General features: G+C 43.2%; 1 protein-coding gene across 1 annotated transcript in view; it reads right to left on the reverse strand.

Annotated features, from left to right (window-relative positions):
• Positions 1–9,401: 9,401 nt before the first annotated feature.
• LOC146181252 (uncharacterized) overlaps positions 9,402–26,644 on the reverse strand; it is a 262,301-nt gene continuing 245,058 nt past the window's right edge. Inside the window, exons 8-10 of the mRNA XM_084575738.1 lie at positions 18,050–18,337; positions 11,274–11,471; positions 9,402–9,406 (exon numbers count right to left, since the gene is read on the reverse strand). Of these exons, the coding sequence (XP_084431864.1) occupies positions 9,402–9,406; positions 11,274–11,471; positions 18,050–18,337 (491 nt within the window). The remainder of the gene's footprint in view (positions 9,407–11,273; positions 11,472–18,049; positions 18,338–26,644) is intronic.

Raw genomic sequence — 26,644 nt, forward strand, 5'->3', positions numbered from 1 at the left:
GGTCGACAAATATCGATTGATTTAATCTTCTGGCAGTCCAAGAAACTCTCAAGAGTCTCCGCCAGCACCACATTTCAAACGCGTCAATTATTTAGCGGTCAGCCTTCTTCACAGTCCCATCCTCGCATCGATACATCACAACTGGAAATACCATAGCACGAGTTATGCGGATCTTGGTTGGCAGACTAATGTCTCTGCTCTTTACTAGGCGGTCAAGGCTAACCATTGCTCTCTTTCCCAGAAGCAGGCGTCTCCTAATTTCATGGCTGCAGTCTCCTTCCGAGGTAATCTTGGAGCCCAAAAAGAGAAAATCTGTCACAGCTTCCACTTCTTGTCCATTGATGCTCCAGGACTTGATAGGGCAAGACGCCATGATCTTTGTCTTTTTAATGTTCAGTTTAAGCCCAAACTTCTCACTCTCTTCTTGTACTCGCATCAGAAGTCTCTTGAGTTCCACTTCACTTTCTGCCATTAAAGTGGTATCATCCGCATATCTAAGGTTGATGATACGTTTTCCAGCAATCTTCACTAAGACAATTTAGCATGCTCTAAAGAACGGGGTCGGCCTTAAAGCTGTGAACACAAAATTTGGCATAGGCGAAAATTCTATATATGGTTAAGGGACAAGCGGGTAATGCCATCACGAATATACACATGATAGTCAAAGTAGATGAGGAATTTTACACTTATCTTTAGAGAAGCCAAGAAAATAATGAGATTGGCAGGAACGAAATGCCGTCAGCGGTTCCGCCAGTGACGAAGGACCAGGTTAAGAGAGCTTTAGAAACTATGAGAAGGGGTAAAGCAGATGGGAAGGTTGAGGTAACCACATGTTTGTTGAAGGATGGGAGAGATCGTGCTAGAAATACGCCCATCCTCTATAAACAGCAACTGGTGTCATCGAAGGTACCGGAATCATGGAAGAGCACTAACGTTGTATTCATTCACAAGAAAGGGGACGCTAAGGACTTAAAAAATTACAGACCGATCAGCTTACTATCTGTTACTTATATGGCATTTACTAGGGCAATTGCTGCAAAATCAGGACAGCCTTAGACTTTCACCATGCAAAATAGCAAGCAGGTGATCTATAGTACAGAAGGCTACTGTACTATCGACCATGCTCTTACCATCCCAGACTTTGCAAAAATGCTCAAAATATAACGAGCCCTCACACAAAACAGCTATTCATCACGACAAAGAATTTGAGTCAGTAGAAACCTCGACAGTCATTCATACAGTCCGAATCGGGGTATAGACGAGGCGTATGTGAAATTAATATTATGTATCGTAGTGGCTGCACAAGAACAATAGTTCTGCAAGAAAATGTAAGAAGAAAATGTCCATAAAGAAAGGTGTCACGCAAGAAGACACGATCTCCCAAATATTATTCAAAGCTTGGAGGGGGTGAAATTACCTAACGCAGCGGGTGAAATTACCTAATTGGATATCTACGCAAGAAAAACAGAAAGGTATACTAGAACATTTTATGCAGAAGACTAAGGTAATATTCAACAGCCTCGGGAAGGAGCTGTAGTTTACAATAGGTAGCGAAGCACTGCCTGCGTTAGGCGAATACTTCTATGTAGGACAGATACCAACCGCAATATTGACCTTGATAGCGAAATAAAGTTGAGAATTAGGTTGGGATGTAGCGGATTTGGCAAACCTCGCAGAGTATGAATAACACCCTACTATTTAGCTCAAGAGAAAAGTATAGAACAGTTGATTCTTATCTGTATTCACCTAAAGGTCTGAAACGTGGAGGCTAACGAAAAGTGTTCTACTTAAGTTGAGGACAAAGCAGAAGGCTATCGAACAAAAACTATAGGTGTAAGGTTAAGAGATAGGAAGTGTGCAGAGTGGGTCAGAGAAATAATTTGAGTTATTGACAATCTAGCCGAAGTCAAGATGAAATGAGCACGGGCAGGGCATTCATGTGCTGCCCATGCCCAAGAGAGGATACCCGATGATCGCTTAGGGTAACAAATTGTTTTCCAAGGGAAAAAAAGCGTAGCAGGGGCCGGCAGAAATTTAGGTGGGCGGATGAGGTTAAGAAGTTCGCAGGGGTCAAGTAGATGCAGCTAGCACAGTACCGGGTTAATTGGAGAAATATGGGAGAGGCCTTTGCACTTCGGTATAGTCCGGCTGATGATGATGGTTAGTGACGAAGAGTTTATTCCGACACGCCGAAAATATTTCCATAATTACACTTCCGAGAATTAATTTCTTTGAAATTGGACCATAATTGGTATCTAACCTAACTTTAGTGAGCCCAAGTCAATGAAAGCTTTCAAATTTGAGTCACACACAAGGTTTGGTCCCTAGAACCATAAATTTGACCACTGCAAATGGTGAATAAGCAGTTGTACCAAGGAACGAAAAACGGAATTTAAAGCCAAACTTGCTGCGGAACTGGTAAAAATTTTGTACTTTTGCATGTAAGCTGATTTAAGTGCGCTCGTGTGATTTTGTAGTTCTTGTTTTACGTCATTTATGCTCGTACTACAGGTTACATTTGATCTGAAATTTTTATAAGTGTACAGGGTAACTGCCGTTTTGACAACGGTATTTCATACAATTTAAAGAAAGTGCTAACCTCCGTCAATGCATGGCAATCCTTCTTAGGGGAAGCTGCATGGGTGATAATTTCGGAATCAATATTGCGCTCCTAGTTTGCAAAGTGTGCGCACGAGTGAATTGTATCGAAAGGGCAGGGTGTGAATTTGTGTCCTAAAAAAATACCATAATGATTTTAGTGTTGAAAACATGATATACAAAATTGTCCAGGCAATGTTTTCTGTCAAAGCAGCACAAACAATACGCGTTGTGTGGAAGGGAACGTATATGCCAGGAATCATTTATTTGGTGGGCCCCGCACTCGGGAATGTGCAGTGGGCTTCGGACAGCGATAGTACATCGCATTTGCACCTTCGGCTACTTCAGCGAACGTGATGAATAAAGAAATAGCGGTGTTAAAATCTATGGGGTTATTGCTGCTGACGCAAGTATTGTAAAATACTGCTGGCGGCCACGAGGGGCCTGAGGCAACGGAATGCGGAGGGGCTTCTCAATCTGTCAGCTTTATATAAAAAATAAGGAGGATGCCTAGAATTTTCTAATGTTGAGTCGTGAGCCTTTTTGATGTGCTAATAGAATTTCACATCTTATAATTACACTTCATGGTGTCAAACACTCCCTCCGTAGCGTACTTTTTCTTGTCTTTTCCTTTCGCGAGTGAGACCTGGTGTGTTGTCCCCCATATGGATGTGGAATGAAGTTTTGAGCCCACACAGCCACGTATACAGTGTGGGCGAATGCGCTACGAGCGTGTTGCCGGCATGACATGTCCCTGCAACGATGATGCCGTCCTCGCCACCGCTGACTTTTTGTCCACCTCCTGCCAAGCGCCACTCTTCTGCTTTCTGATAACGCCCTACGGCATTCGTATGCTACTTCTAGATAATTTGGACGCCTTCTCATGAGGTCAGCCTAGAGTTCTCTTGCTTTCTGATAACGCCCTACGGCATTCGTATGCTACTTCTAGATAATTTGGACGCCTTCTCATGAGGTCAGCCTAGAGTTCTAGTTAGCTGGCTATGCTGGGGCAAGAAAAGATGTTGCTTTGTGTCCTGGAATGTGAACGATTCACTTACCAATATGTTTGTTTTATGCGACAAAATGACATTTACTTCTTTGTATGTGGCCACCAGAGTGTGTTCGTTAGCAATCGTTGCACCGTCATGAGCATTATGAGAAGGAAAATATTGAGCATTATTTTTTCATTATTTCATAAATAAGTGAGGCTAGCAGAGTTTGGGTTTTTTAACTTTTTAACACGTTTTCCCTCAAATTCACAATATCCAAAGGTCGTCCTGCTATTGAATGAAGAAATACCGAGAATACTTGCAGTTTTATGCACAAAGTTTGTTCCCTGTCATATTTAACATGATTGTGCTCTTATGGTATTACCAAGCGGATTATTTTACCGCTTTGCCATACGGTGATACTGGGTATTAGGAGGCTAAAACGTTTTTTTTTTGTGTGATTGCGACCTCACAGTGCTGCTTAGATGTTTCGAGTGTACTCATTTATTACAATTATCATTTATTAAGTTCATATTGGAAGAAATAGCACGAATAATACATGATCGCTCAATGTATACATTGGATTGTAAACTTTGAAATTTATCAGGTCTAACGTGACAAGCAGGGGGACCATCAGTTTAGTAATTAATGATTATGTTTTTAATCCTAATTTATGCCTTGTAGTTAATGTGCATCATTTCCTGCGCTTTTCAACGTGTAAGAGTCCTGCGTACTCATGCATTCACGGGATGCACTTCACAAACAGTCAACAGAAATATTTTGCATTCAATGAACATGTGTGGTAGTTAAAATATGCCATTTACTTTAATAAAAGTACACACAAGAATCTGGCTCTAAATTGGGTACAGTGCGCCAACATCGCTTAGCACGCGGTTTATGAAACTTGATTCAGTTCAAACGAGGGCTCCAAGGCAGGTTTCTAACAAAAGAATCCCAGATATGATTTAATGGGAAGGAATATTGAAATGTTAGGGCCGATACCCAATTTTCCGACTGGGCTCATTTTAATACTAAAACGATGTCGTTTCCCGAATTTTGTATTAGATACACGACCCCGGAATAATGAAAATATAAAGATTGGAGTAGAAATTTGACTGCGCACATGGCTCATTCTCGATTACGAAATTACTAAATTGAACCCACACATTTTGGTGGTTTTTCTGGCCAAACACGATAGGTAAGGCGGGAGGCCAATATTCTTGGTTAAGTGACCGAAAAGTAAGTGGCAGGACATTACATATTTTTAGCCTTGTCAAGAGACTCTTGAATCGAACACCTGCTCATGATTGGTCCTCTGAGTGATATGCCTGTCTAACCAAATGAGGTATTTAGGGTCTCTCTTGGCACCTCCATATTTTGAAGCAGTATAAGAGGGCAGGAAGCAAACAAAGTGATACTAGTAGCAAGCTTCTTCCACTTCATTGTGCAGGTCACTTCCGATCCTTGCCTACACAGTAGGAAAACAAACAATACATTCCTGTGGAGGTTATCATGCTCTGAACCCCTTTATTCTATTTTGTTGTCACCTTGAAGCTACTGATAATTGCTAATGTTATGGACGAGCATGGAAGAAGCGGGAAGTTGCGCGGGCAGGAGCGCTCGCACTAGGCCCGCTAACATATTCATTAAACGTCATCTCACGACCATCGAGCTTCACCTCTCCTGTCTCTGTTCTGTTTTCATTGGCTTGCCGCCACCTAACAATTCGTTGGAGGTGGGAGGTATTTCATCATCACCTCCTTATCCTGGTCCACAGCTTCGGCGGCTTGCGACGTCTTGCGCCGTCGGCGAAACGTTAGGAGGTATCGTATGGCTGTTCCCCAGCCTACCGGAGCCAGCAAGACCTTGCCGTTCCTCCGCCGCGTCCTCCCGCCTAAACCTCAAGACACGACGAAGGAGACTGACCCGAGACGTCACACATGACCACAAGACACAAGGAGAGACCCACTGTCCAGATGTGCCGACAAAAGATCCCTCGTCTCAAGAAACCGCTACACTGAAGACATCCTCCCCTGCCTATGCCATGAGATGCGTGCCTTGGCCTCCGCCTTCGAGTCGCGGCAATTTGTGGCCCGAGAGTGTCCTGGACCAAGGTTCATCGGAAATCATCGTACCGGCAAGCCATTCTATTCTTACTTCTTCATCTTCTTCAAGCATCCAGACACGCCCCTCATCATGCCATAGAATCATCAACATCGGTAAACTTCATTGTCCGCGATCAGGACGATCGCTTGGTGGCCCTGGGTAATGTTCAGTTCAGTTCAGTTCAGTGGTTCAGTCATGTCCGACTCTTCGTGACCCTATCGACCAAATCAAGCCACGCTTTCCGGTCTGTATCTTCCTAACATCACATAACTTCATCTGCAGCGCCTCGAGGATGCCATCTAACCATCGCGTCCGCTGCCTACTGCTTTTTCAGTGACCCTCAACCTTTCCCAAGATCAAATCTTTCTCCAGTGACTCCTCTCTTCTCATCAGATGACCAATGTAGCTGAGCTTTAACTTAAGAATGTGACCCTCCAATGAGCAGTCAGGGTCATGTTACGGACGAGCAAAGAAGAAGCGGGCAGTGGCGCGGGCAGGAGCGCTCGCGCTAGGCCCGCTGAAATTTCATTAAACCTCATCTCACGACCACAGAGCATCATGGCTCTGTTCTCTGTTTTGTTTTCATCGGCTTGCCGCCACGTAACAATATCAAGCAGAATCCCTGCCCTTATATGAAGGCCAGAATGAAAGCTATGGATGTGACACAAAATTTAAGATATTTCGCGACCTACTACTGAGCAGAACTGTCACATTTCCGAGAGGACAAGACCTTCAAGCATCTGTCTGCAGTCACAATAAACAAAAATGCAGTTATTTTAGGTCTAAAAGTCGATGCAAGGGGTGGTCGTTTATGATTGTGTATTGCAAGAATTACCGTTTATCGACACGCTATAAACCGACTTGCAGAAAACACAAAAGAATACATAATATTTTTGAAACAAAATTTGTCCTCTAACACAAGAGCTTCAATGACGCCGAGTATACGTTTAGGTAGTACAATATCATATTTAGGAGTATATCGAAACAATGACCTGAATCATCAGCCCAAGCCATGCAGGCGCTTACATCACACTTCTCGGGGTTGCCCGTTTTTTAGAGGCTCCGTAACATCGAGCAGCGAATTGCTTTTAGTGTGACTGAGAACATATCTGAGCAGAATATCACGAAAATGTTTTCTTCAAACAACAGAGACGCCAAATATGCCAAAATAATATTGATTTTAGCGAACAATTCTGCATGTATTCTAGGTTAATCTTGGAATCTCGAATACCACAGGCCACATATGAACAGGACGTGTAACGTCTATCTAAATCTATATCGCTCAGTGAATCTGTGCTAATCAGGCTTGTTTTACAAGATAGGACTTCGTCTGAGCCCAAGATACTTTTTTCTAATACTCAGCTTCGACAGATGTACCACTTCAATAGTTTAGTGGTTTCGGAGGGGTGTAGATCCGTCAAGGAGCTTTATGGTTTTGGCCTCAGGGGCCTTTGCTCTTGCTTTTCTCCTGCCTTCATGAAAAGCAGGGTGCATGTTTTTTGGTAGCGGTTTAATAGTAAGTGCATTCCTGACTTCAGTCGGCAAACGCTTAAAGCTTCTTGAAGAAACTTGAACATTCGAGACTGATGACTCGCTCATGTACTGAAGAAAGTGTAGTACTGAAACAATCTCAGATTTATTCATAGTGCACGCTGATGAAATATTCTAATGCGGAAAAGTTACGTTTATCAAAATTACAGGCATTAAAGGTATCCTGGGTGCGTTGTAATGGCATTCAACCATAAAAGCACCTCATTCACGTAACGAATAGCATTGTAATAACATGGGTTTCTTTTAATGCAATGTCAACCAATATGCCTCATATCTTGTGCCAATCTGCTCTGGAATTCTGCAAGGCTCCATTATTGTCCAATTCTTTTTCATTAATTGTCCCAAAGAATTTTGTTCACGCAATAGACTTTTTGCAGATGATTCCGATGATAACAAATCTTGACAATAAATCTATTCTGCATGGGCTAATGACTTCAAATACGAATAGCTTAAAATGATGCATTCGTCGTTGCCTGTAAAACCCACTGTTATAAACTGAAAGGTATTGCATTTGAGCTACTAACACTGCAAGAATTAAGAGCGTAATAATCCTATTTGCCCTTTCTTGCAATAAGAGAAAGGCATATGCATATATATTTAACAATGCCATTCGTTCTCTACGTTAACTAAAATTTCTCGAACACCTATCCTTCCCTTAAACTACAATTTTTTAGAACGCTTTTTCATCAACTTTAGCATGCGACCTCTATATGAAATCTTGCCTTCTTTCTTCTATTTGCCTCCATCAAAGTGATAGAGAATCGGGCTCCTGTTTTTGTCCCTAATAACTGTAATTGCAATGCAAGCAATACTAAGACCAAGACCCTTTCGCACCTTCCTCTTTTGTCTTTATGTGACCAGAGTTTCCAGCTTTGTTTATTTAATAAAATATAGTACTAAAACAAGGTTCACAATCTTTTTCTCCAGCCTACCGCATATCTCTATGTGACTGTTCCACTGTCGTGGATATAGCTCACTTACATGCGGCCCCAAAGCCGTTGACCATTAATTCCTGCTACGTTCAATTCAGGGCTGCAACGCCTTCCCGAACCACAAGTCTAAGCACGCTATAAAACCAAATTTGTAATTCACATAATAGTTTGATTCTATATTTGTTTCCTATTGAAGCCCGTGTATGCATATATTTGCTTCTTGTTTTTGTTGTAATGCATAGTACATGTAATGTACCCATTCTTCGTAACACCTGAGCAGGGCCCTGAGCCATAAACGTGCAAATAAAAAAAAATAAACAAGAAATACGTTTCTCCTCAATAGGTCAGCTCGATAGCTCAATCCGTTCCGCCCTAACATACAGAGCTACCCTCAAGATGTCCTTACCAGTTTGAAGTTTCAGTCGTAGGGGGCGTCATGAAAAGTGAAGAGGACGAAAAAAATTACTACGGCTGCTGCCCTTCATAACGAACACAACAAGCGCTCCCTTCGTGTTAAGATGCATTGGAAATCAAGAGGAAATGAAACTGTTCTCCCTCTCAGTTATCAGCAGAGAAATTAACGCCGCCATAATAGTGGAAAACGTTTTTGCCTCTTGCTTATTCAGCATTAGTACAGTCACTTTGGCACACCGATGTGGGGTTGCGAGGTTAAAGACCACACAATCTTTGTATGGTGTTGTGTTAAAAAGAGTGCGTTGATGGGTCAGCGAATTGTTACCAGACAACCGATAGGCCCCTTTTTCTGATGCCGCCCCCCCCCTCCCTCCCACCAATTCTGAAAGGGAGCAAGGTTCCCCCTGCCCGGTTTTCGGCACTTCTGAGGTGAAATGCTTGCGAAAGAGATAATGGACAACATGAAAAAAAAAATATGGTTGTTTTTTTGTTTTCTTTTTTACCGGGTATATTTCGCTCCTGGCGGAATAAACACGAGTTCGTTAGTAAGCGCTTCAGACGGCGTCCTTAGCGCAAAAAAAAAAACAACAAGAACACACGCACACGAGAGAAAAGGCGGGACACAGCGCTTGTCCCGTGTCCCACCTTTTCTCTCGTGTGCGTGTGTTTTTTTTTTTTGCGCTAAGGATGCCGTCTGAAGCTGAAAACCATCTAGCCCGTCTAAAAGTTATTTTAAACCGTTAGTAAGCGCATGGTGTGTAAGTTTCTTCCATTGCACCACTGGTTCACTTTTCTCTAAAATGAAGCGTGGTTAGTCTAGAAAGCAACAAAGCCCCATAATTTGTGCATTAAGTTAAGGTATTGCTTTATCATTACAGCTGTCGCTCTTTTGCGGTGTCTATTCAGGTGTGAGTTCAGAACTCACTACAGTGTATTCGATTTCCATTATATGGGCTCATATCTGCATTATATGTGCTTAACCAGGCGATGTAGTGCTCAATTTAGGGGTCCTGTAAGTTGTATCTCTTTCCTAAGCACACAGAGCTTTGTAAGCAGTAAGTTTCTCAGGTGTGCAGTCGGCGACCAGCATCACAGGAATGCCCCACATGTGCATTTCAGTCCTTTTTAGCCAGCACCGCTGCAGTAACTCATCACTTAGGCCGAGAGTCTATTGATCCTTGTGGATACGGCTTAAATCTTGGCAACGGCCCCAGCTTTTTGACGCAAGAAACACCAAGACGCTCTTTAATTGTTGACGTCTGTGAGCGTAAAATATCCCTAGTGGCCAGTTTTTCTAGAACCATGCTCGGCAACGTCTTTAATCAAAGTTGGAGTCGTTTTGCGACGTTAAAGTTTATAAACGCAAAAAAAAAAAACTTTCTCATTTACATGCTTTCAAATCCTAGTTAGCGTAATATTTATGATTGGTCAATTGCAAGACGGCTAAGAATTCGTCACCAAATCGCCCACCGAGAAAAGAAAATTTCCAACTGATAACGATTCTGTGGCCTGTTAGGATACGCTGTGTACATATCAAGGACAGACATTAAACCATTGCTGTCAATGTGCAGTGTTTCATGTTTTAGTGGGACTGTGTAGTCGAGGCTCGACACATCGAGTAGTACAGAAATCTATTAAAATAAAAATTTAGGAGGACCCTTACGCTGCGCAAGTAAGGGTAGGACGCGATAACGTTTCACTAGCGCGAACGACATTATTTATACCTTATACTCTGCAATTATTATAGTTTAGTTGCTTTCTATTTGTGCATTCTTATAATTTATTAATTTTTTATTTTTATAAGCTCCTGCAAACAATCGTTTTCCAGTTGACACATTCAAACGCATTTTATTGTTTTCAATTTTGTTCAATTATTGGATTGATTATTTGATCAATGAATTACGCACACCAGTTCTTAATTAGCATAAGCAACACAATAACTTTTCATTCCAAGCATTTCGAAACAATTGTTCAGCGTTTTTCATTTTTTTATTCTTTATATATCAAAACGAATTCATAATTCGCAGGAGTCGAAACTGGGTCAGTTTATACATTGTCTTTAAGAATTATAATCCAGCCAAAGGACGAGTGTGTGTCTCGTCATTCTCAGTCTTAGTCCTTTGGCTGTCTTATTTGTCATTATTCACAATTAATCTTTGCTAATCACACAGCAATCAATCGTTAGTCATTAGAGGCACCCGTTACCATGACAAGATTATTTTATGCCGCACACAATTATTTTTGAGCGTCACTAGTGCGACTATGACGCCGAAGGCTTTTCGACCGAATGAGTTGTATATAGATGTCTCTTAAATCCTTCATGACAAAGCAATACTGACTGCACGTCCAGTTCTTTTGGCGAACCTTGCTACCTTGAATAATACAGCATCATTTTCTTCGGCCGGAGTGAAGAAAAAGTCGTGCGTTGAGTTTCGAATTACGGATTCAGAGGCTACCTTCCTTCATTGCATTCTAGTCTGCTGGGACACAGCCAATTTGATCAAGGCGCCTTTTGTATGAGGCATTACTATATATATCGGAGCATTTTTATTCTTTACACAAACCCTTCTAGGTAGCAAATTTAAATTATCCATATTCTTACAATAGATACGAAATATTCATATCGGTTTATTTTGGGACACTGTTAATTAAATTCGCGTATTGAACCATGCGAGACACTGACCGTATAACGCGTTTAAGAAGGCGTCACCCCGCTTTTGCATAGGGCTGCCCACGTAGTGCTTCATGTTCTCTAGCTTGCGAAGGGCCATCGCTCTGTCTTTGCCTGTCAGCCAGCTTGACGACTCGAAGGCCGCTTTGTTGGCCGCATGGACGTTTGTGAAGATTGCTTCAGCCTCTTGAACGGCCTTGTCCTTGATAACTGCATGTTGTACATAGCAAAGACCGATGTGGAGACCAATACTGTTTAATTTCTGTCAAGCACTGGGTACGCACATGCACACAGTAGCTCTTTCTTTAGTTAATTTAGTTAACAAGCCAGACAAGCCTGGAGCCATTGGTGGTAGAAAGATCAATACGTTTATGGTCTGTTTGAAAGCATATAGCTTTGGTTAGCGCTTCAGTCCTTGTAAGTAATGAATTGCATATCAGGCACTTTAGGCACTCGAAAGAAAACTACATTTTGCGTCATTCTTTGCTAGTATATGGTAAACGCTCATGCGAAAAGGCGCTCGTGGATGCAGCCTAAGCTCCATCAAGTCTTATTCTCTAAATGCAAGCCCCATTCAGATGCTTTACAAAAGAGTCGGGAATGCATTTGAAATACACGGAATATACGCACACAAGCTTACGAATGTTTAACAATAAGGCAGATACATTAAACGTTTATTTAAACATACATTGTGAAACAATAACGACGACGTCATAGAAGGTGCCGTTTAAATCTGTAGCTGCTACCAAAAACTGATTTCAGTGGTAACCGTTTTTTTGGAAAAAGCTGACAGAATCGCATTAACACTTGTTTCTATACAGCTCAAAAGATATAACTAAGCACAGTTGCAATTCGCTTCCTTTGCTGCAACCAGATTTTTAAATGTAATGCTGCTCAATATAACCTAATGCAGTAGACTTGAAAAGTTATATGAGTTTAAAAAATGCCTCAATTGATAAACAAATCCTGTTATGAAGGTAACGTCCTCATTATATGAGCTGATGCACACTTTGACAAAGTTCATAAATCATCATTTGGTTGGTATTATTATAAACCCTTATGGTCAACACTAAAAATATGAAATCCTCTCGGATTACGGTAACTGATAAAATTGCAGCATCAAGTTAGTGCAAGAAAACAGAAGGTTTTGCACAACAACTGATTTAAATGTTTTAACTACGACACTACAGCATATGGTCATGTCTTCCAAATGCTCTGCCAAATGGAATATGCAACAACTTCACTGTAGGTTGTGTTTGAATAGAACGGAGGCTTTTTCCTTAATATTTGTTTCCTTAAAAGGGCAACTCCTAGAAATAATTTTTTGCGATGTTTATTACCTCGGGGCATGAATAGATATGCTATGACGGATGAAGGGTATGGTTAAATAAATAAAGAAAGGTTAGCTTATGTATTGAAATCCAGGACACGAGTGAACTATTATGCTGTCCCTGCCACCAAGAGGCATATGACAACTGATTGGGGGGCAGAGACCAGCTGCCACAAGTTACCGGATCTGCTTCGGTTTCAGCGCTACTCATTCCTACTGCAGGATTTCGAAATCGACTTCGGCGTCCCGGGACTTGCCGATGGAGCACCCGGGGTGGGGATAAAAATCTATAAACTGAGGCTACATTCGAGTGAGTGCCGGTTTTAAGGCAATTCCAACTCGGATCCTCCGAAGCACAAAATCCTATGCACGGGCTATTCTGCGGTGGAGGCTTACCTTAAACTGAGGTATGCGAGAACTTGTGCTATATCGCAGGTGATCCTTTCTTGTTAAAAAGAGAGTAGTATCATCCAGTTTCAGGAGCTGTGGCAAAGATGAGGTTGGGGCGGAAATGGGGTCAGAAAATATGGCATGGTTTCGGGAAATCAGAAGGTCACGCAGAATTCATTCAAAATGAATTGGATGCGGAATGCGTGCAGCTAGACAGTCTATGCTTTGGTAGATACCTGTGGTGCTATCGAAGCATCAAAGAGCTTCGTCACATGAAGGGCATGTGTGCTTATGATAATAGGACTCTGGGAAGCATGGAAATGTTGTTTACAGAGTGAAGCGCCTCTTGAAATACAAGCAGCTCCGCACAGAAAGAAGATGGTTCCGGTAATTAGAACCCTGGTCTCTTATTCAGCGTAGACTTGCAAGTGTAGTAAAATGCAGTTGTCGCTTTGCAAGCCTCGATATCTGCATAAACATAAATTACGATGGAACGTTGTGGCAAGCCTGTATCTTGTTCGACAAATCGGTCGCGAAGTGAGCACGCCAGTTCTTGTGTCCTTGGTCGTCGTAAATCTGCTGGCTTGTTGCCATTCCGCTGTATAAAACGCCAAGGAGGATGAACTGATGGTGATGGCGGTAGAATGAAATGTGATGAAGTGTAAGCCCTGAGAGTGCACTTTGGTACAGATAGTGTGGCCTTACGCTTACGAGCATCAAGTCTGCTGCACTAGTTCATTTACTGTAATCAGCTGTGCGTTTTCTGGGAGCATCACGATTGGGGTGATGATCCTCATTGCCTATCAATATAGAGCTTCAAGCCGATCTCATCATTGCCTATGTCAAATGTTGAAATTTGGCTTGATAAACAAGGCGCGGTTGCTCAACTGCCTACACCAATTGTGCAACATTTTAGCGGGCCTCGTCAGTTTTCGGAGCAATGTATCTGATCAGACCCAGCGTCTGGATCGCATTTTCATTTGCGCGAGATAGACATGCAGTTCCAGTTATGATTATTTAAATTTTAAACCCAATGGTTCTAGTGTTGTACATTCCTGAAGTGGGCGTTTGGACAGTAGTAGACAAATATGTGTGACAGATTGTTTACGGTGCCCCCAAATGTTGGCAACTTCCTTGAACCTAGTTTACTGGCGGAATGTTCAAGCCCAATGGAAGAAGCATATGAGGACGTAATATCTAAAGCTGATTGCACAGGAGCGTGTTCGATCGGTATGTCCTTATATATACAGTACTCTGCGATGTCATTAGCGTATATTAAGAATTTACCATCAGGAACATCATCTCACTGGCATGCAAAGGATGTAAATGCAATATTACAAAGGATGGTGACAGCGCTGATTCTGGATGCTGCTATTTGAATACAAAATCTCTTTAATGGAAAGAGAAAAGGTGCCATATTCAGGCGTCATTACATCACTGTGGCTGTATTATTGTGATGCATCGTGCGTAAGTACTGCGCCAAATATTTGTGTTGAAACCTGCTTCGGCAAGAATTTAAGGGGTCACGTCACACACAGGCCACTCGAAGAAGTGCTAAGCAAGCGGCGGTACGCTGGCAGATGTCAAAAGAACGCGTCTTCTGTAGCAATAATTAATCGACGAAGCCTTGCATGAGTCTCTAACTGAAAATTTCTGAAAACTTGTCTATAATAATATTACTTGGCATCACAAAAGTAAAATAGTTCGGCGCTCAAATTTTGCACTAGTGCTGTCCAAGTCCGGGTTATTTTATTAGACCGTAAAAATGATGCCATATTTTACGTTTACTGGCTTCGTCGAAGTAAACTGCTGTTATGACGCGTCCTATGCACATCGTCACGGAAAGAATCCTGTGATAAATGGTATTGAATGCCAGCCTAATGTGTATACGCACCGCGTGAGAGCAGAGCTCGAATCCTTCCCCAAAAAGCCTGTTTTAAATCCGAGATGTTACGCAGTTGTGTCTGAATTGAGCGTTGTAGATGACAGCTTCGAGGTTGACGCTGTAACACATCACTTTCCAAACGTGGCGGGTTGTGGCTGAACTGAACGCTTCGTTTCAAGGCTAAGAGGCGGAAGAGTTGACAGATTCAAATGCCCTCTCTAAAGTTTGCAGGAGGGAGAAAACTGAAAATGGAGTCTTTGTGGCTAGGATATTGTGGCGAGTACAAAGGAATATACATCCGAAAAGGAGTGGCGACGGGCCAAAGCCAGCCCTTTCAGCTTAGCTACCCTGAAATACAGAGGCTACGATGAGGGCAGGAAGAATGCGCAAACTAAATGTGGTGCTGCAAGAAGCCGAACGTGACTCTTATGACTTCAGGTTATGATCACGACGTACGAAAGCACCCACTGTAGGACGAGACAGATTGATGGAGGAGAAGCAGCGCTTTGATTGCGCTGATGTCTGGGAGTGAAAGGCGGAAGTGGAAGCCATGTTGCAGATGGTGCCCATTGCAAGGAGAAATTTATGAGTACGTTTTTGGGGAATTGCAGTTAGTTGGAATATTGCATGCATTGCAGCGATTTTGGTTGCACGGATTGCTACTAGAGTTGGAAGCTGCCGTATGGGAAAGTGATAAATACAAAACGCCCGAGCCTTGAAATTTTAGTCATACAATTAACGTGTGTGCAATGCAGCAACGGTCGGACGGCGTTTTTAGGTTTGGGTTTTATTATATCTCGGAAGTTCTTTAACATGTAGTAGATAATGGCGGCATGTAATTATTTGACGTGATACCTAAAGCCAGTAATGGCTAAGCTGTAATTAGGTGAGCAGTATTGAAGCAATGAGCTGAGTGCACTATAACGAACACAAATCTGAAATTAGGTCTATAGAGAGGATCTATTACCGTGTCAAGTCGTATCAATAAAGACAACGCCTACGAAGTGAGCGAATGGTTTGCGGCTAAGTATCTTTGCCGGAAGATAAATGCGCGCAGACCTCCAACAAGTCGCTCATGGCCAAATCGGCGAAACAGGATAGCGGCACTACCGGATGCAATCGCGGTGGCGTAAAAAAAATAAAAAATGAATAAATTCCACTTGATGGATGGTTATGTGGGAGAAATAGAGTGGGCTCACATTTCACGTATCTATGTAAAATATATGTCCGTTAGCCATCTTAGGCCGCATGCCGCCAATCCAAAACACTTGAAATGCGCTGAAATGCCGCATTATCTAGCATTGAATTTGTCGACTAGCTTTGCAGGCTTTGCTCCTTGCTGACGGCGATAGCGTCTGAAAACGTGGCAGATGGATGGAATTGCCGCACTGAATGCGGCGTCAATAGCTGTGGTCATTCATCGTATTGTGCTTGCATTTTGATGACGCCAGATAATGCACTCTACCACTTTCGGTGGTCTCAAAACTGAAGTCAATGACGGAGCGCAATTTGCGTAATTCATTGTAGGTGTATCACGGAACACCACCGCTTGAACGGAAGTTGCCTGTAGATATCACCTGAGTCGCAAGGCTATTAGCCAGGTGGTACTATTTGGACGTCGATGCCGACGTGTCAAAAATTGCCTAAGGATGATTAGTGTCTCACCGATGTTTGAACAAGGGTTGCAATTAGTTGATTTATTCTTCATTGCATTCATAGTATATGTGAGGGTGTATGAGATGAGGACAAAGTGAGCGCGCGCCTCCTGACTGCACTCTGCTGGGACGCAGGTGCTTTTGTCGTTTCTGGCAGAGGTTATATGCCTCACCGAAATATCTTGCTAAAACCATTGTCCTATGCGCAGTAATAAGAGGTATTGTCTGCCATGAGACACTTATTTTTCAGTATTTGTTCCTTTGTTAACAGCGGAGCCGGATGGTACGCTCATGCACTAGTACTGTTTCTAGACCAGCAGTAATAGGACTAGGGATAAAGCTACGACAAGAGGTCACAGTTATTTCTTCAGGCCTGTAAATATACGCATCTTGATCCATACTCGAAACCAAAAGCGGCTACATGATTGCTTATGTCACCGAGGAGTACACTCAAGAAGACAAAAAATTGCAAAAGCGCAAGCAATGCCCTGACATAGGTTGACTGATGAGACAACATAGTGACTGGCTAGTTGGTTTTGTATACTGGAATGTGCAGCGTAGTAATAACACGGACCGAACGAGAAGAACCCAAACACCAATGCCGTGTTTCGGTTCTTCCCGTCTCGTCCATGTTACTACTGCGCTGCAATTTCCAGTATGAACAAACAGCAATCTGTAACATCTCTGCCCACGTAAATATTTATATGAAATAAGCTGCTAATTTGATATCCAGAAATGTCCAGAATTCTTAAAAAATTGAGCTGTCCTTGCGTAAGGGCATGCACCACAAGAACGGCGGTATTCTACAAGGCGTTGTAGGAAAGAATGGAATTTTAATTTTTTCCAAGTCGATTTTCCGAATGCCGCAACAGCATCCCATACTGAGTGGTAGCAGTGCTGAAGGCTTAAAGGGCAACTCCGGTAGTTTTTTCATCATTTTGTGTTTTTAATTGAATTACATTCCTCGGCACGTCCTGACTCCAACACAAAAAACCGTTTTCCAAAATTCCAATTAGAAGTATTTTTAAAAAAGAAAAACAGCAAATCGAAACCGAAACTGATTTCACGGCCAGAAACAACGTCACATTTGACGAAATGGTGACGTCACACTCAGTATTAGAAAAACACTCGTACGTGCGTTGGATGGTGAAAATAAAGTATGGAAATCATGTCGCACTGCATAAAATGTCTGAGGTAGTTCGATATAAACCTCACAATTTAATAATCACGCGGGAAGTAGACATTAACGCCTGTATACTGTTTGTGACGTCAGAAACTCAGTGTTGCCCGCAGAAATACTCTCAACTTAAGCCATGAAAACGGCATATTTTAAAGCCGTATTGCGCGTGAACGGATTATCGTACGGCACCCAAATTTTGTAGAATGCGTCAGGACGGAGAGAAGAACCTGTGGTAAAAGTTTCACTACAATATTCGAATGTCAAAAAACCCCCGGAGTTGCCCTTTAAGCTCATTTACACGTGTTTTTTCAATAGCACGAAAGGACGCGATCCAGAGAAGCAACTCACACGTGTGAAGGTACTTGCTAGGGAAAGCCAATGTCATATATTTCATTACGATTTCTTGGCAAGATGAAACGGAGTCAAATCCGGTTTTCCATTTCGACCCTGGCACAGTGTAGTAGACAAGATCCATGAAGATGGCCCAGGCGATAAGGTAATGAAGCCCACGCTTGCCCACTTCTTCAGATTTCAGCAGCTGCCCCAACACGTCAAGTATATAAGCCTGGTAAATAACTGTGTCGTTGAGACCATAAGCTTTCTTGGTGTATTTAGCAATCAAGACAGCCCAGTCCTCTGCACACAAAACGAACCACAGGATGTTAGGTTCACAATCATAGACAGAATCACAGCAATAGAAAAATAAACCTGCCGGATGAAATTATTTATTCGCGGGATTTATGGCTGGCTACAATCCTGCTGACAATATATCACTGAATAAATCAAGGCCTGAAAGGTTTGCTGATAGGGTTTTACGTTAACTGGGGAGTATTCTTAGAGGAAACTAAGAATAAGAAATGAAACTCGAAAGAGCTTTTGTAGGTCAGGAACGTAGACGAAGCAAATGTTGTGCCGGCAGGAGGGACACATTTAACAATTTTAATTTAGCAGACATACCTGCATCATTGTGGGAATCCTGGTTACGCGACGTCAGTACCAATAAGCAATTTTAATAGCGGTATATTGATGCAGGCCTTTTTCAATTCTAAAGGTTATCGAGCTAACATGCAGGTATACACTCGTATATCCTAGCATGATGGCTAGATACTGTAAGTTTTTTAAGAAAACGCGAATTCTGCACTAAGAAAAACGAAAATACCCTGTTGTCAGTGCAACTTCTATGCTAGGCGGTAAATAGTCTTATGATCATTATCCCGGTTACGATAATGTAGGCATCAGGATAGTTTACAGAACCAAATAATAAGCGTATAAATCATACCTTCTTCGGGTAACCATTCAACTAAAAATGGACGTGTGCCTTACCGCACGGAAAAGCAAAATATTAAGATGTTGCAGCTTTGCCTTATAGGGTCTGTGAAAAGCAATTTCCTAGAAATGTGAAATGCACCCTAGCAATAGGTATTATATCAATACTCTCTCCAACAAATTTTTTTTCAACTACCTTCATTAGCTCCGAATATATTGGCGATAGAAAATCATGCTCCTCCTTTCCCCTTCCACTCAACTCACGCCGGCGAGCAAGAAAAAAAGAAGAAAGCAAGTTGTGGCGGTGCCCCACCATGCCTCATCGCGTTCGCTTAACTTGGGAGCGTTCAATGAGTGGCCGTGCCCAGCAGCCCACTGACGTTAGTGGGAGGCTTGCGCACTGTGATAGATCGCCTAAATCGGCTCCGAGCGGTAGCCAGGACCACTTCTTGAAAATATTTTAAAATTATCGGCTGCGCATAAAGCTTTCAAACCTAACAAGAATACTCACAAAGACCACCTCTAAGAATTGCTTGCATTTTAATTTCACCCTAGTGTCGTTTAGGGGCCCTTTAAAAGAATGGCTTTAGCTTGCGCACACGTTGCCTAACTTATTGCTACTGTGACTCTGATCACACCAACCTATTTTTCCAATATTAAACGACGGCTACGTTTCAGCGGCATCGCTTGCTTTAGGAAAAGTCACCTCCGCCCTGCGTACGAACTTCGGCAGCTTGGCGGCGATACTGATATTTCTGCTTGCCATGTTTAGGCTTTTGTTTCAAGCTAGAGTTCGCGATATTCCACAGCTTATTGACATTCCAGCACACCTTCCTCCGCAAAACTATGGCGCTTAGCTTTCGTTACTAATCATAGTAACTAAGCATTCCACTATCCCACTATCGCTCTAACCATCAAGCAGTCTCATGCCAAGTGCTCTTCGCAGCCTTCTGGACTCCCTCGTACGACGTTTCTTGGTCGTTGAGCCCAACAACCGCATGAAGGTGAATTCTGAAACTATGCCTGCACACTATTGCACACATCTGGTGAAACGTCAGAAGACGTTGCCGCATGACTACATGGCTCAGGTTAGCTCACACGAGTTAATAATACTCAGAGTAGAGGAGGGCTAATAATATGGCTATACACAATACAAAATAGATCTGAACAGCGGTGAGTAGAGGAGGGCTAATAATATGGCTATACACAATACAAAATAGATCTAATTAGCGGTTGAGGTGGAGTCTCAGTTAGGAACGAAGCCAACATTTTGACAAGGCGACTTGAGCGATTTGGCGTCCAAACTCAGCGACACACACGCGAGATTACTCACCTACACTACGCAGGTTTTTTATTATTCACCACAAATAATCCACCCAGTCGGAAAAAACTACAGAAAATTTTCTTATGTTACGACAGAATTTTTGTGCGGTTTTTGACGGGAAACCTGTTGTGACAACAGAACATTCTGTAGTAACATCAGAAATTTCTGTAGTTACAACAGAAAAGTGCAACAGAACTACAGACAACAGAAATATACTACAGAAAAACTACAAAACTACAGAAAAATCTGATGGTTACGACAGAACTACAGGATATTGTGTCGTATTTTTGACATAGTTCTGTAGTTTTCTTCGACTAGGCATAATTAGTCAGCAATTGACCACACTGTACATCATTCATGATATATCAAGCAGCGCTACATAAAACACACTGAAATTTCGACCGGTCGATAAAGTACACATCTGTGTTGACAAAGACGTATCAGGTCTGGGATTAACGCTGGCTGCCACATGAGACTACACGTTTTATTCGGCCTTGCGAAATAACTCTCAAACCAAGGTATGGTGACGGCGACAGTTTTGAGGCGAATGCCTTTATGGGCTTATGCGTGTGCACTGGATTTGTGCGTACGAGTATCCTGCCACACCGTCAGTCTGTAAAAAATATCAATAATGGTTTTATGATGTAGAGGGTGAAAATATGTCTGTGTGCAAGATTTCGTTCACAGGAAGTAATTGGATATTTATTGGAGCCAATATGCTCAATCAGGTGTTAAAATAGTCAAGAACGTCGATATAGTGTGCAGGCGTCAAAACAGCCATGGACGTTGAAACTGTACAAAGAAACGTCCAAAATATTGCAAAGCTGTAATGTCAGGCCTCGCCATTACGTTAAAACATTGAAAACATTCAAGACTAAAAGAGAGAAAAAAGTAAAACAGTAGATATAGAGAAACAAACAATAAGAAGAGAAAAATTGAGTACAGTAAAAAGGAAAAAGAAACAAAAAGGGCAAATGAGGCAAACAGTCGCAGGAAACAAACTTACCGCACTAAAGACAGAAATACCGCCCCCCCCCCCCCAATGGATCTTTTTAAGCAAGAGTCAGTCCGCTTCGCATAATATTAAACAGTATTCATAATGCTCGCCTCCTGGCATATGCATGCAGGTCATGGAATTTTTCGGCGGTGTGAGATGTAGCTTTTACGAAATGGTGAGCTTTAGAGTAGACTAGTGTCCAGTATGCAAGTGCAGAATGTGGTTACTAGAAAGAGCATGAATGAGTTAGCACTGTGTGTGAAAAAGAATTTGAGATGTCGTTGCTCACCACATATTCGGCTGTAGTCGATGATAAAAAAAAATGAATTAAAGCAGTGGATAATGATATCAACAAGAAGCAGTGTACTGGCGAAGCCTGCATACAGGAACATTCCCAAACCTGCATCATCATCATCATCATCATCATCATCATCATTATCATCATCATCATCAGCATCCTGATTATACCCACTGCAGGGCGAAGGCCTCTCTCATATTTCTCCACTTAACCCGATTCTGTGCTAGCTGCATCCACTTGACCCCTGCGAACTTCTTAATCTCATCCGCCATCTAACTTTCTGCCGCCCCCTGCTACGCTTTCCTTCCCTTGGAATCCACTTTGTTACCCTCAGCGACCATCGGTTATCCTCTCTTCGCACTATATGTCTTGCCCATGCCCATTTCTTCTTAATTTCCACTAGAATGTCGGTAACTTGAGTTATTTCTCTGATCCACTCTGCACGCTTTCTACCTCTTAATGTTACCCCTACCATGTTTCGTTCCATGGCCCTCTGGGTTGTCCTCAACTTAAGTGGAACTCTCTTGGTTAGCCTCCACGTTTCAGCCCCATAGGTGAGTACTAGCATGATGCAACTGTTGTATACTTTCCTCTTGAGCGATACCGGTAAGCTGCTAGTCATAATCTGCGAGTGCTTGCCAAATGCGCTCCATCCCAATCTTATTCTTCTTGTTATTTCCTTTTCCTGGTTCGGATCTGCGGTTACTAATTGTCCTGAGTAGACATATTCGCCTACTACTTCCAGTATTTCGCTACCTAATGTAAACTGCTGTTCCTTCCCGAGGCTGTTGAACATTACCTTAGTCTTCTGCATATCCTTAGCAAACCTGCATAGCCTTAGCAAAATTTACCCGTCGCAATATCGGGACACCTGCCGGTGGTGTGGTAGCAAACCTTTGTTATACCACACCACGTGAGAATGCAGTATGAACGAAACCGTTTATAGAGACCCGAGTGTGGAACAGTGGGAGAGCCGGCTCTCCAGCGGCGATCTGGGTTGCGAAAAAGGTCTGATCCAGCACGCCCAGCTAGCAGCGAAGCTCAGCGGAGCCCTGGAATGGGGGCACCGACCTTGTGAGAAGAGGGAAGATAGACCTCTTCTTTCTCGTCTGCTACTAGCACAAGACCTTTCTAGATCAATAAACGTCTTTCCTATCCTATCCTATCTTGATTATAATTAAAAACGTGCGAGATATAAATGTGCACCAGGATAGTCACCCAGCGTTCTTATAAGCTCTCGCAAGAGATGGGATATGCAATTCGAGCAAACGAAATAATGAAACATGTGGCGGAATCCTTATACTACAACTGGGCTAGCTATCAAAGGTAATAAGCAAGGCAAGGTAATAAGCGAGGCAGAATACACCTTGGGCACTGTGTTGGTACTACGTCGGCACCCACAAGTCCTACATTTGCCCGGACAATGCGGACACCGTTTCAAACACTGGGCCCAAGATTTGTCCTGCCTCCGAAGTAGGCTTATGAGAACCGACATGAGGATGTACACTGTGAAAAGAGTCAAGAATTTTTTTTTACACCAAGCTTCTCATTCGGGATTCAAAATCATTACAAAGGTTGAGTCTTATCTCACCTAGTCCGCATTGGGCACATTCGAACTTTCTGAGTTGATGTGACCTGGCTAAGCTGCGCAAACCATCGAAGAATCCGTGGCCGGCTAATCCAGCTGCTAACTACTGCTGGCCAAGCCAGCTGCCAGCTACTTGGCCTTTGGATTCTTTGAGAATTATCCGCACTATAACTTGGCTAATCCTCTGCAATATTCTTCAGCAGTCCATCGACACCGGCAATTTTCTGTTGACTGGAGGGCCGAGAAAATGGTTCCCATTATCACATGAGGTGGTATAATTCTCCCGTTCGATTACCTTCGAATAAGAATAACAAGTATTCCACGCAATTTAGCAGAGCGCATCATTTACTTTAACCATGTTAACTTTTGGAAACCAACCAGTTCTTCAACCACGCGCAGCATGGTTTCCGAAATTCTATCTACTCAGAACCAAGTTGGCATTTTCCTTCAACACGCTTCATATTATTATGAGACGTCAGAGTACACACGCAGACTGCGTATTTGAAAAAAAAGAAACATTAAACAATTTCGGTCCTAAGCTCCTTCGCCAAGCTATCGAAGCCAAATCTTGAACTTTGCCTTCCTACGGACATATAGGGCACTCTCCTTTAAACAGCTCGGCTGCATGTCGGCCAGTAATTCCACAACACTTCTCTATGTTCTATTAGCTCTAGTGTGCTTAAGGGCTCTTGTTAGGTCCTCCCAAGTGGCCCGTGCTTTAACATCTCTATATATGCTGAGCATTGGGTTCTTTATTGTGGAATTTACAGCTTTGATAATTCTTTAAATTTGCAAAATGACTTTGACCATATTTCGTACAGTTGTAATTTGTAGAAATTAATCTTAATACTTCTATGTACAACATCATGTGGCTGTAGATATAAAACTTGTACTAGCGTCTACAATCTCATCATTATCATCATAAGCTGGACTATACCATCTTCAGGGCGAAGGTCTCTCCATTACTGCTCTACATAACCCGGCCCTGTGCTAGCTGCATCCACGTGACCCCAGTGAGCTTCATAACCTCATCCGCCTACCTAACTTTCTGCTGGCTCGTGCTACGCTTTCCTACCCTTCGAATCCAATTTTTTGCCCCAAGCGACCATTGATTGTCCTCTCTACGCACTACATGCCCCTCCCATGACCATGTTTTTATTTTCACTAGAATGTCACTAACCAAAGTTATTTCTCTGACCAAACCTGCACGATTCCTGCCTCTTAACATTACACCTACCATTATTCGGTCTATAGGCCCCTGCGTTGTCCTCAACTTTAAGTAGAACCCATTTTATTTGCATCCACGTTTCAGCCCCATAGGTGAGTACAGGTAAGATGCAAATGTTGTATACTTTCCCATTGAGCGATACTGGTAAGGTGCGATTCATAATCTGCGAATACATGTCAGATACGCTCCATCCCAGTTCTACTCTGTCTCTTATTTCCCTTTCATCGTCCAAGTCTGCGGTTAGACATATCGCCACCACTAACAGTGATTTGCTACCTATTGTGAACTGCAGTTCCTTCCCGAGGTTGGTGAACATTACACTATGTAAAGAAGACGAGCTTGTTGTTGATTCGCGTGGCCTTCGCCTGTGCGCGCGTCTGGCTGGTCTCCCTGGTCTGTGACTGCTGCAATGCTTGCTTCAGTTCTTCTAGAAATAAACTCCTACCTTACATTTGGTGGAGGTGCTGGTAAAGATACATACTCTCGCCCTAGAACTCCGCAGCCGCACGTTACTACTTCCTTCAATGCCTGAAGACTCCAACCAATAAGCTGTACAAGTTGTCTAGGCCATCACTTGTCCCGGCTCCCTCCACCAGCTAGCCCCGCCATTTTCAGGGGCACTGACGACCATGACGTCGAGGATTGGCTCACATCCTACGAGCGAGTGAGCGCTTACAACAAATGGGAAACGGAAACCAAGCTAAACAATGACATTTTCTACCTGACCGGCATAGCAAATCTATGGTTTTTGAATCATGAAACGATATTTTATCATGGTCCGTGTTCAAGGCCAGCTTTGAAGTTTTCGGCCCTCGGGCTGTGAGAAAACTCATTGCTGAACAGCGCTATTGTGCGCGGGCTCACCAGGTTGTCGATAATTTTACGAGTTATATCGAGGACGTCGTCGACTTGTGCAAGCGCGTGAATGCACAGATGTGAGCGGCCGACAAAATCGAGCACATTCTGCACGGTATCGATGACGACGCCTATCAGATGCTGCTAGCGCGAGACCTCCGCACTGTCGCAGAACTTGACACACTGTGTCAAAGTTTTGATGAACTGCGCAAACAAAGGACCTTGGCTAGAGCGAACACAATGTATGCACACAGAGTCGTTTGCTGGACTGACTGATGTAGGTGAGCATTCTCCGCTCCTGCCACAAATCAAGGGCTTCATTAGGGAAGACGTTGCTCGACATCTCTCTCTTATGTCCCGCCATGAAGAGCCTTCATCACACCTAGATCCCAGTCTGCGCCAGAATATTGATGAACAAGAAGCTGAAGCTGTTCATCGAGCCCCTCAACCCATGCCTGTCGTGGCCCCTTTGACATATGTGGCTGTTGCTGCCCGATCACCACCTGCATATCCTTCGCCTTGACAACGTGCCTACGTTCAGCCGCCTTTTGGTCCTGTTCAAGGACCTGCGCAGTTTTTTCGACCGCCTGCTCAACCGGCAAACTCCTGGCGCACGACTGACAATTGTCCGATCTGCGACATCTGCGGCTTCCCAGGTCATGTGGTCAAAACTGCAGTCAACGAATGCACGTCCCTCGTCCGCATTTCGGCGTTTCCGGCTACTAGAACCAATGCCAGTACTCTTCTGTTGAGCCACCGCAAAGCTATCCATTGTCGTTTGCGCACTTCGCCTGTGGTCACCGTTCACCTTCGCTGCGTCGGCGTTCCATTTTTCCGATGCGACGCCGTTCCTCGGCAATCCAAGCGGAAAACTAGATGCCGCAGTTCCTGAGGCGAGAACTGCGCAGTTGTCGAATTTTAAAAGGCCTAGAATACGTGCAGCTAATTTATTAGAAGTTTTCGTTGAGGGTGTTCCTGTGACGGCGCTTGTCGACATCGGTGCGATGGTCTCTGTAATGAATGCAGTGCTTTGCCGCTCTTTGAAAAAAAATGAAGACGCCCCTTTCTGACATGTCGTTAAGAACTGCGTATGCACACCTCATTCAGCCGTCAGCTGCGTCTGCTGCTCGAGTACTCATCCAAGACATTTTGCATCCAATCGAGTTTATCGTTTTGCAGTCATGTTCACATGAGATCATCTTGGGCTGGGAGTTCCTGTTGCTTCCCAATGCGGTCAATAATTATGCCTTGGCTCAACTAGTGCTTTCTGCGCTCCCCGATCAGATGCCAGACGCTGAGCTTTTTGATGCCCCTGTTTCTGCCAAAGCTCTTGTCGCCAACAGTACGTAAGTTCCTGAGCGCTCATCTGTGATTGTATCGCTCTCCT

This window comes from Amblyomma maculatum, chromosome 8, assembly GCF_055883805.1.
Source record: "Amblyomma maculatum isolate TAMU_Amacu chromosome 8, ASM5588380v1, whole genome shotgun sequence".
In the NCBI taxonomy this organism is placed as follows: Eukaryota; Metazoa; Arthropoda; class Arachnida; order Ixodida; family Ixodidae; genus Amblyomma; species Amblyomma maculatum.